The 12,531-nt window shown below is 31.1% G+C and overlaps 1 protein-coding gene across 2 annotated transcripts in view; it reads right to left on the bottom strand.

Annotated features, from left to right (window-relative positions):
- The window catches only part of LOC127734284 (sacsin-like), a 50,583-nt gene extending 38,958 nt beyond the window's left edge, over window positions 1-11,625 (bottom strand). Inside the window, exons 1-3 of one of the 2 annotated variants that reach the window (XM_052244108.1) lie at window positions 11,576-11,625; window positions 8,056-8,189; window positions 7,380-7,496 (exon numbers count right to left, since the gene is read on the bottom strand). In XM_052244108.1, coding sequence (XP_052100068.1) covers window positions 7,380-7,496; window positions 8,056-8,187 — 249 coding nt within the window. In that variant the 5' untranslated portion in view covers window positions 8,188-8,189; window positions 11,576-11,625. Of the gene's footprint in view, window positions 1-7,379; window positions 7,497-8,055; window positions 8,190-11,232; window positions 11,341-11,575 lie in introns of those variants that run through there. The other variant, XM_052244107.1, reaches the window with a different exon arrangement.
- Between the last annotated feature and the right edge of the window lie 906 nt (window positions 11,626-12,531).

Below are 12,531 nucleotides of genomic sequence, written 5' to 3'. Positions count from 1 at the left end.
CAGGAACATAAAAAGCTGTCAGATAGAAAGTCAGCATGGCTCTTATGCATAAAATGGAAACTGCTTTAAAATGCTTATTTTAGCCGTATAATGCCAAAATGGGACATTTTAACAGAATTTCTGTCAAACAAAGATGTAAATCCTTTACTTTTATTGAATTTGACAAATTGAAACCAGCAAACCATTCAGGAAAGTTGCCAAAGTACAGAATCTACATTTACGGAATTCATCTCTTAGGCCCGAGAACACAGTTATTTCGTAGTGCATTTCTTTTAGACAATAAATTCAAATTAAAAAAATCGCACCTGCTCTATCTCAAAAAGATTTTTACAGTGTAGTGTGCTACTATTGATACAAATAATATCAAAATTATAGAAACTTCTACCAGCTCTAACTTAAAATATTGACAGTTCTGTGTTAAGGGGGGCTAAAATTCAGTTTGACAGCTTCAGACATTCTAATTTTTGACCTTTTTTAACTGGACCAAATCACTACTTAACATAAAGATTCAGCACCCAAATTTTTTTAACATGTAATTTCATCCCCTTACTTAATATTTCATGCATAAAATATCAAGAAATAAATTGGGAAAGTGTTTAAAAAAAAAATGCAAGTTATACACTGTTCACACTAGGGACTATATTTGTAGACAACGAAAACCAAAGGACGATAACTGTGTCCTTGGACCTAATAGGATAGAAAGACTTGTCCAATTTTATTAAAACTTTGCATGACCTAAGCTTAGGCAATTATAAGATAGTTGGCCAAGTTTCATGGCCATAGGATATATATTATAGAAACTAGGGCCATTTTAATATTGAAATTTGGATGTTTATTTTTGATGTTTAAATCAAATATTTTCAACTGTCAAGATTTTGGCCTAAAAAATTTAAATACTGCAAAAATTTGCTTTTTAAATACTCTTGAATTTAATATAATAAGTATTAAAAGCAACGGAACACTCATTTGATTTATCAGATTTATTACAGTTATTCAAAAGTCAAATTTATATGAGCCATGCCTGAAAATAGAGATTTTCGAATTAAGGGAAGCCTTACATAAACATGCATTTTTTTCAACCAATTTGAAGTTTTTGAAGTTTTTTAACCATACATTATTCTTCCATATATATTAAATGTACTTTAAATGTAAAGAAAAGTTACAAAAAGCATACCACATGAGTATAAAATGGTCTAAGGCCATGTAAGACTGAGAATTATTTAGAGACGATTTAGGCCGTAGCCCATATTTACATATAAAAATGCACACAGAGGCTATAAGAAATTGAAATTTGTTACTTTTTGCTCATTTCTATGCTAAGATGTCATGATACAAGAAGTCTAATTGCAAAAGGACTCTTGAATTTAAATTTTTTTGGCAGACAGTATGGTCTGATGACCAGTTTTTCACTTTTCAATGGAAAACTTGCATGTAGTTTTAGTCTCATTTGGCATATATTTGAACCACTTACTATCCTAAAGAAGAAAATTATGGTAGCATATGAAATGAATAGGGTGAACTGATCATTGTAAAGTGCTTTTTTTACAGATTTAGTGAAATATTTGTGATGGACTACAGATTTTATGTACAAAGCTCTTCACATTTCACATACATCAAACAGGCCGTTTAACCAGGGACATAAATACAAATATTCTGCACATTTTTTCTGTGATAATCTACTTTTTTCTAGATTTCGAGTTCACAAATGGTTAATTAAATTTGATTTAAGCATAGAAACACAAATATCAGGAACATAAAAAGCTGTCAGATAGAAAGTCAGCATGGCTCTTATGCATAAAATGGAAACTGCTTTAAAATGCTTATTTTAGCCGTATAATGCCAAAATGGGACATTTTAACAGAATTTCTGTCAAACAAAGATGTAAATCCTTTACTTTTATTGAATTTGACAAATTGAAACCAGCAAACCATTCAGGAAAGTTGCCAAAGTACAGAATCTACATTTACGGAATTCATCTCTTAGGCCCGAGAACACAGTTATTTCGTAGTGCATTTCTTTTAGACAATAAATTCAAATTAAAAAAATCGCACCTGCTCTATCTCAAAAAGATTTTTACAGTGTAGTGTGCTACTATTGATACAAATAATATCAAAATTATAGAAACTTCTACCAGCTCTAACTTAAAATATTGACAGTTCTGTGTTAAGGGGGGCTAAAATTCAGTTTGACAGCTTCAGACATTCTAAATTTTGACCTTTTTTAACTGGACCAAATCACTACTTAACATAAAGATTCAGCACCCAAATTTTTTTAACATGTAATTTCATCCCCTTACTTAATATTTCATGCATAAAATATCAAGAAATAAATTGGGAAAGTGTTTAAAAAAAAAATGCAAGTTATACACTGTTCACACTAGGGACTATATTTGTAGACAACGAAAACCAAAGGACGATAACTGTGTCCTTGGACCTAATAGGATAGAAAGACTTGTCCAATTTTATTAAAACTTTGCATGACCTAAGCTTAGGCAATTATAAGATAGTTGGCCAAGTTTCATGGCCATAGGATATATATTATAGAAACTAGGGCCATTTTAATATTGAAATTTGGATGTTTATTTTTGATGTTTAAATCAAATATTTTCAACTGTCAAGATTTTGGCCTAAAAAATTTAAATACTGCAAAAATTTGCTTTTTAAATACTCTTGAATTTAATATAATAAGTATTAAAAGCAACGGAACACTCATTTGATTTATCAGATTTATTACAGTTATTCAAAAGTCAAATTTATATGAGCCATGCCTGAAAATAGAGATTTTCGAATTAAGGGAAGCCTTACATAAACATGCATTTTTTTCAACCAATTTGAAGTTTTTGAAGTTTTTTAACCATACATTATTCTTCCATATATATTAAATGTACTTTAAATGTAAAGAAAAGTTACAAAAAGCATACCACATGAGTATAAAATGGTCTAAGGCCATGTAAGACTGAGAATTATTTAGAGACGATTTAGGCCGTAGCCCATATTTACATATAAAAATGCACACAGAGGCTATAAGAAATTGAAATTTGTTACTTTTTGCTCATTTCTATGCTAAGATGTCATGATACAAGAAGTCTAATTGCAAAAGGACTCTTGAATTTAAATTTTTTTGGCAGACAGTATGGTCTGATGACCAGTTTTTCACTTTTCAATGGAAAACTTGCATGTAGTTTTAGTCTCATTTGGCATATATTTGAACCACTTACTATCCTAAAGAAGAAAATTATGGTAGCATATGAAATGAATAGGGTGAACTGATCATTGTAAAGTGCTTTTTTTACAGATTTAGTGAAATATTTGTGATGGACTACAGATTTTATGTACAAAGCTCTTCACATTTCACATACATCAAACAGGCCGTTTAACCAGGGACATAAATACAAATATTCTGCACATTTTTTCTGTGATAATCTACTTTTTTCTAGATTTCGAGTTCACAAATGGTTAATTAAATTTGATTTAAGCATAGAAACACAAATATCAGGAACATAAAAAGCTGTCAGATAGAAAGTCAGCATGGCTCTTATGCATAAAATGGAAACTGCTTTAAAATGCTTATTTTAGCCGTATAATGCCAAAATGGGACATTTTAACAGAATTTCTGTCAAACAAAGATGTAAATCCTTTACTTTTATTGAATTTGACAAATTGAAACCAGCAAACCATTCAGGAAAGTTGCCAAAGTACAGAATCTACATTTACGGAATTCATCTCTTAGGCCCGAGAACACAGTTATTTCGTAGTGCATTTCTTTTAGACAATAAATTCAAATTAAAAAAATCGCACCTGCTCTATCTCAAAAAGATTTTTACAGTGTAGTGTGCTACTATTGATACAAATAATATCAAAATTATAGAAACTTCTACCAGCTCTAACTTAAAATATTGACAGTTCTGTGTTAAGGGGGGCTAAAATTCAGTTTGACAGCTTCAGACATTCTAATTTTTGACCTTTTTTAACTGGACCAAATCACTACTTAACATAAAGATTCAGCACCCAAATTTTTTTAACATGTAATTTCATCCCCTTACTTAATATTTCATGCATAAAATATCAAGAAATAAATTGGGAAAGTGTTTAAAAAAAAAATGCAAGTTATACACTGTTCACACTAGGGACTATATTTGTAGACAACGAAAACCAAAGGACGATAACTGTGTCCTTGGACCATTTTCGAAAGTGTCAAAGACATTGATGATATAAACCTATAATTAAAATTTCATAAAAATCTGTGAAGAATTGTACACATTAGAGCCCTCATAGGGCAATTTTCAATAATATTTAATATTTCCAAGGGGCATAACTCTTTCATAAATTATTGATCGTCACTGATTTTCGGAATTGTCAAAGACATTCCTAATATAAACCTATGATTTAAGTTTCATAAAATTCTGGCAAGAATTGTACACATGAGAGCGCTTACAATGCAATTTTCCATATATTTAATGTTTCCAAGGGGCATAACTCTTTCATAAATTATTGATCGGCACTGATTTTCGAACTCGTCAAAGACATTGTTGATATAAACCTATGATACAAGTTTCATAAAAATCTGGCAAGAATTGCACTTATGAGAGCACTAGCAATGCAATTTCCATAGAATCAATATCTCCAAGGGGCATAACTGTTTTTAAAAAAATTGATCTGCAATGATTTTCGAAAGTGTAAAAGACACTAATGATATAAACCTATAATATAAATTTCATTTAAATCTGGCAAAAATTGTACACATTAGAGCGCTCACAAGGCAGTTTTCAGATAATTAATATTTCCAAGGGGCATAACTCTTTTAAAAATAATTGATCAGCACTGATTTTCGATCTCAACAAAGACATTACTTATATAAACCTGATATAAGTTTCATAAAATTCTGGGAAGAAGTGTACACACGAGAGCGCTAACAAATGCAATTTTTCATATAATTAATGTTTCCAAGGGATATAACTCTTCTAAAAATAATCGATCGGCACTGATTTTCGAACTCGTCCAAGACATTGCTAATATTAACCTATGATATAAATTTCATAAAAATCTGGCAAGAATTGTACAAATGAGAGCGCTAACAATGTAATTTTTCATATAATTAATATTTCCAAGGAGCAAAACTCTTTTAAAAATATATGATCGGCACTGATTTTCGAACTTGTCCAAGACATTACTGATATAAACCTATGATATAAGTTTTATAAAAATCTGGCAAGAATTGTACAAATGAGAGCGCTAACAATGCAATTTTCCATATAATTAATGTTTCCATTGTTTTAATAATATACTGGTATTTATTTTTTTCAATTATATATATACAAGTCTAAATTGAAAACAACGTTCAAACCTATGATTGCGTTGGATAAAAACCGCAATTTTTATACGTGTGCATGCAAAACAAATTTCTTGTTAGAGGGGTCTAAATACAGCACAAACAACATTTTCCAAAAGACCAAAAAAGTGAAAAAGTATATTTTAACAAAACGCATTTGACTAACAGGTCGAACAACAAATGTTCTTAAACCCTGCTGACTGCCACTGGCGATTGCCAAATAAACGGATCACCGATGTAATAAATGGCTCTTAATTAAAAATTTAAAACTAAACAGAAAACAATAAACTTGCGGAAAAGATGATATACCGCAAACAAAAGGTGCAAAGGTTTTTGTACACCATATCCGGATTTCGACAATTAATGTCTCTTCAGTGATGTTAGGAATCGAAACGGTATTTGGAAAGCCATACAATTTACCTCAATTTAGGATAGACTCTTGAATTTTTAGGAGTCAAAATAGGATGAACGGATCATATAAACCCGAAGGCAAATATAATACAAGCCCAAACGAAAAAATATAAACAAGTCTTAATTGAAAACAACGTTCAAACCTATGATTGCGTTGGATAAAAACCGCAATTTTTATACGTGTGCATGCAAAACAAATTTCTTGTTAGAGGGGTCTAAATACAGCACAAACAACATTTTCCAAAAGACCAAAAAAGTGAAAAAGTATATTTTAACAAAACGCATTTGACTAATATATCTAAATAGGCGATTAAGGGTGTAGGTAGGGGTGATTTCTCATTCAATGACAGAAGTGTTTTTCTTTTTCTCGTCAGGGAAGGAGGAATCACTAAAAACCAGTATGTCTTTGGAAATTTATTTGGAAAAATTGACGCAACTTGCCGTTATGGAAAAGGAAAAACTACAATCAATCCTTACTTAAGGATTCTTTATTTGCTACATCAATCGTTGGAGACGTCCTTACATTGGTAGAATTTAACTAGCACATGTCTTGTTTTATGTTTCTAAATATACTTTTTTTATAAGTATATCACAGACGACACAAAGGTGAACAACCAGATGAAATTTCTAAACAATTTTATGATACCTATCAATTAATAATGTACATTTCATTAGGAACTATCATTTGCTTTTTTCTCTCTCACATTTTCCTATTACATGTACCTTCTGTTATGTGTTTTTTTTTCTCTCTACATATAAATACATTTTGTACTTTATTGTAACACAGTCAACCATGTTCGTCAAAGTTTCATATAATTACTCGCCAAAACGTAATACTAAAAATAAATGAAAGTATATATACATAATATTTATGGACAAAAATGGCTTTATTCTATATACATGTATAATCAATGTTCACGTTAAGCATGTTCGTACACTAGTAAATAAATGTTTACAATGTCCTCATTTTGTGCGGAATTGCTTCCCATGAATATGAGATATTTACCCAGCAATTAGAGGTTGAACTAGGAAAGTAATTCTTACGTTCAGTCGGTAAGAGCGCTAACTTATAAAACAAATGTCCCGGGTTCAATTCTCGGAGGAGACAATGTGAGAATCGTACTCGCCGGTTGCTAGCTGGTTGCGCCCAACTAAAAAACAACGATGTTTAGAGAGGATATCTAGCCAGGGTATGTGTTGTGAGAATCATAATGGTATGATGATTGTTTGGGTGGGAAAAGTGTGACAAGATTGCTTCCCTTGAAAAGGAAATACTTCGCCAGCTGTGAGCAACTGAGTTATGGAATGACTTCTTTGATTTGTAACACAAAAGTCACGGGTTCGAAGTCCCGGAGGAGACAATGTGATTTTCAATAACAATTGTGCTCTCCGTTTACAATCATATAAGTTAAAGCACCAAAAAGTTTCGTATAATCAGGTAAAAATGCCTCCAAATAGATATATGTCAATTTCAAAAAACAAAATTACATACAGGTCAAATGTCGTCAACCATTATATTTTTTATATTATACCTTATCAGGTACTTTGGTGCAGATAAAATTAAGAATAAAATTATCAAAAAGTTTCAGGTGGTCTTAAGATAACAATTTATAATATCGAAACAATATACTAGTATTCACCTTGAAATATTTTTTGAACTTCTTTTCAATAGTTCCATCTTCACTATTCACCGATCTTTCATCGAACAGGATTTTCATCTGAGACGCCTCAGCATCCTCAGCGTTCTGTATGATTTCCTAAAAACGAACAAAATTCGATGATATTGAAATAAAACAAAACTGTTCATTACTTGGTCATGCAAAAAGTGGAAATACTTAAGAAATTTTTTTGCAATTGATGCAGTAATATGTCTCATTTGGTTTAATGATTGTGCGACTTTAACGGAAATTTGCAAATTGACTTTGAACGGTTCAAGGAACTAAGAACATGATTTTCTAAAAGGTTGGATTGTTAAAAAAAACTGTTATACCATATAGCACTGCTTTGTTTCTTACAGAGACCCTGTATAACTACACAGGTTTGTTGAAATTTCGCATTTTTGTATTCATGTAAGTATCACTCCGTTCAGGTCGGGAAATAGATAGAACTGTAACAGACCACAACCATAAGAGAAAGTACATTTCGTGTGAAAAGGGCGTCATAATTTTTCTGAACTCTCATAAAGGTGAACTATTTTTATTCATTCAGAAGGAGAGATATTATTTTTTTTACAGAAAAGAAATAAATGATTTCGAACCGCTCACCCCTTACTTGTAATAAATAATAAGTCCTATTTTATTTCCAAAATATTTTTACCTTTAGAATCTGACCATCGTCCGGGTACTCATCTAGGATTTTCTTCAGCTGTTCGATCAGCGGTGGTTGAAAGATTGGATTGTATTCAGGACCATCTTCAGACGAGTCATCACTGTCCTCACTCGACGCCATTTCTGTAAAAAGAATTCAAATATTTTTTAAGGATATTAGTCTTTTATATCACCGCTTTCATTCTTGCCTTGTTCGTTTGAAACCCAAAAGAGACCGCTGGATATAACGAATAAATGACTAATTTCTGAATTTTAAGTTTCCATATATTTAAGTAAAAGAGAGCTTTGCTTCGGGTTTGAAAAAGGCTTCCATTTTGTAGCTTACTTTTATTCTATTTTTTATTTTATTTCATTGAGGAATTCTTTAAGTTTTAGTTAAGACTGATCATAGAGGAAAGCTTTCTGATTTATCATAAGCATATGTATCATATTGGTTATATTGTAATCAGATCAGAAAGTTTGACCAGGAATAGCAAATTCTGCACTTTGATATTTCTATTTTGTGTCATACTTTAACAAATCCAACAACTTTATTTTTGGAATGAAATGAAAAGAAAAAAGTAAAACCTTAACTCTACAACTAGAACTATAGAACAACAAAGTAACCATAATACATAAAAAGGATAACAGGAATAAAAAAAAAATACTGGACAAACCAAACAGACCATACCAACCATTCATGTATATAGAACAAGTGAGAACAAGAACATATTTTATTACCAAAATCAGGACTACATATTTTCCAAGATTTCCCTTGGCAGTTGAAATAGCAGAATGTACGCAATTGTCTCAAAAATGATATAAAGAATGGGCTTTCTAACCAATAGAGCCTTAAAACAGAAGTAGAACTCCTTTTACACCTTTATTCTAAACAAAACTACTTGCTAAACACAGTTAGTCTTGTAGTAGTCTTATTTATCATCGTCAATTAAAATATCATTGGCTTAGGTGTCAAAATTATTTGGACTAATCTGGAGAATTATTCTTAAAAGAAAACACTGCTGAAAAACAAACATTTGCCATTCAGTTAATGTCATTTGCAAGAAATTATCAAAACAATAATCATTAATGGTGGGAAAAAATCTATTCCGAATTTTATGGTTACCATTCTCTACATGCTTTGGAATTTTCTGGTTTTGATTCTGTACATGCATAGAAACTTTCTGGTTTTGATTCTGTACATGAATTGGAATTTTCTGGTTCCGATTTTGTACATGAATTGGATTTTTTTTTGGTTTCAATTCTGTACAGGTATTGGAATTTTTTGATTTCCATTCTGTACAAGCATTGGAATTTTCTGCTAACGATTCTTCTGTACATGCATTGAAATTTTCTGATTACGATTCTGTACATGCATTGGAATTCTCTAGTTGCGATTCTTTACATGCTTTGTAATTTTCTGGTTTCTATTTTGTAAGTGCTTTGCCAGCAGTATTGTTAAGAGAATATGTCACCCAGAGATCAGTTCCCTCTGTCCAGACATTTGTGGTTAACGTAATTGGGTCGAACTAAAGTGTATCTACAACATTTCCAGCTCGTCACACGCTTTAATAGCTTTGCCATATAGAATTGTTTATATGTACAAAAAGGGGTGTTAAAAGGGGCATGAGCTACGAGATATAAAAAAAAAAATTAAAATATGATTTTTTTTTGCTCAATCATTAATGAAAGTGAAATGTTGGAATAATAATTCGCTTTTAGCAGCTAGTTTGGTTCAATTTTATCAAAATAAGCTAAAAAAACATCGCTGATGAATTATTCACTTGCAAGTGAATAATTCGACCTCATTGAATCCGTATTCATGTGACCTTCAATTTAACCCCTTAGCTAGAGATGGGTTACGCATGAATTAGGTGTGTTCAGTTATTAAAAGGAAAAGAATGTCAACATTGAAAATGAAACAAGGGTAAATAAACCATTTGATTGATCGATCCACAAAAACTCATTCTTATACAGGTAAAAACGATGGTTAACATATATTTTCAACCTGTAATATGAAATCAAACAGACCTAGAAAAATCCAATTGCACGAGTTCGCTATCTATCTAATATATCTATATTTATGTTTACATCGGGTTTTATGACCGTCGATAGTCTTCGGAGTTCACCTCGATGGTTAATTAGATGGCGTCTAGACTAAAATACACACGAAATGCTGATACATATTATCGAGCCCATGCATTGTAAATTGTTTATTTTAGACTTTTTATAATTTAGATAACGTCACAGTACCCAAACTGCACCGAGTACCAAATTGCACCTATTCAACAAATTAAAAAAAGCTGCGGAAATCTTACAAGTTTTCTTTGAGGTTAAACAATTTGTATTTTCATGATTTGACATTTATACACGTCTTTCAACATAGGTAAATATGTTTAAATATACACAAAACGTTCACGGTATATATCAACAAATCTACGGAAACGTAGCCATGCGACGGTCACAAAAAGTCATCTTTTAAAAATGAGCAAATAAAATATGTTACAAGCATCCATTTCTAAAAAATGAATAGTAAGCATGGACTAATGTCAAATTGTTCTAAATATTCGAAGAAATAAAACAAAACATCTGTAAGTCGATTTTTAAGGATGTGAATTTAAGCATGGATGCAATTTGGGTACTCCTCATTACAGAATAATGGATCGTTTGGAGGTCGGTTCAAACTCATTTTTCTTGTATGATTCAATATGGATTCAAAATTGAATTGGTGTAACTATATAGTAAATAAGGATACGTCTACAAAATTAACACAGAATGGAAAACTTTGTCTGTATCACAAAAAAACGTAGGTGAAAAAACTGTCAAAATAGGTGCAATTTGGGTACCCTTACGTTATACGTTTTAGTATGTTATAAATCAATATGAGAATTTGAGTCAAATCGGTGAACACGAATTTGATTGCTAATGCTCCTTTAACAAAAGAAGCTATATATAAAAAATCTGTTAGTTTCATGTTTTATTCACAGTCAAAATATTGAATTCAACAAAAAAATCTTAATAATTTTGATCTATATCTTATTTGCAAAGGCACTTGTCTCTGAAATTTGCTTAAATATTTTAACCTAAAAGATCTTACAAGTCTAAGCTATTGTACGATTGCTCATAACATTATTTGACCGTTTGGAAATGATCCTAAACAGTGTACAAAATACTAATATAAACATACCATGCATTATTTTATCCCCTAAAGATATCAGTTAGTCCAAAAAAGCACCACCGACAGTTATTGCGAATGTAGAATAAATGTGCACAGCCCCCATGCACCCAGTCTTTGGTACTGTATTGAAAATTTTCTAAATGAGTCACGTGTCACTGCAACTGAAACTTCCCACAGGTAATTTTCAAGAAACATGTTTCGGAAAAATGAAAGTGAAAGTAGATTAATTTCAACCCTAGATTTCAGCTTATTTTCGTGCAACTTGCCTTCTGTTTTCTTGCCTTCTGTTTTAACATTCCTTTTTTGTCGTGTTTTATAGATAATACAACCGTAAAAATAGATAAAAACTCACCTTTATAATAGGGAAAACTTGCACTTTTACCTTTAAACCCTCTTCAGAAATTGATTAATGGCTTTCCAGTATATATATATATATGGGGTCATATATCCGAATATAGCTAGTCATGAAAACAAAATGGCGTGTTAAAAGGTGTATATATATACTCTTAATCTTATACATGTGCAGTGTGGACCGGTTGACCTTGTGCAATACATGATTAATTCTTTTCAAAATATTACATAAAGATCTTATTAAAAATTTAATTGATTTAAAACCATAACACTAGATTTTTATCATATAACAAACACAAAAATAAACCGCCATTGAACGTAATAATAATTGAATACTCATCAACACGGCCGGTTAACCGAGAGATTGGTCTGTTAATCTACCTGAGTATGCGGCTATATGGGCGGTTATACGTCTGTTAAGAGTAAAACGCACAATTTAATGTTAAACTCTGATTTTTGGCATATTATAAGAACCAAATCAAAAAAAGAAAAGTGTCTGCCAAAATGATATCTATCATAGAACATTTTCCACCTGCAAAAACATTTCATAGTCTGCGCAGTTTTCAGTAAAACCAAAAGGCGTCGCGCAAGTATGTGGTATTTATGCTTATACGCATAGCAATTTTTTGGATAAAAGGCGAAAAAAAACATTTTTAGATATCATTTAAAGGACACAAAATAGAACTTTGGCTCTAAAAAATAAATTGACATTAGTAAATATTTCATAATTGTAATATAACGTGAGTAATACCACATTTTAGTGAATATTAGGAGAATAAAATCTGTTAATGGGTTGGACAATTTAAATTGTGTCAGTTAAGAGTTATTTAGCCACGACAATAGTTTTGCTACCTTTATATTTTCCCATTGAAAAAGTTAAGAATGAGATGTACTTGAGTAGAAAAAATGACAATACGGTGCAACAGTATCCTTCTAGTAAGAGCAATTTTTATTTTG

This window comes from Mytilus californianus, unplaced genomic scaffold (assembly GCF_021869535.1).
Source record: "Mytilus californianus isolate M0D057914Y unplaced genomic scaffold, xbMytCali1.0.p SCAF_3, whole genome shotgun sequence".
NCBI classification, from domain to species: Eukaryota; Metazoa; Mollusca; class Bivalvia; order Mytilida; family Mytilidae; genus Mytilus; species Mytilus californianus.
Note: the sequence above shows the minus strand (reverse complement) of the source record. Positions and strands in the feature narration are given on the sequence as shown.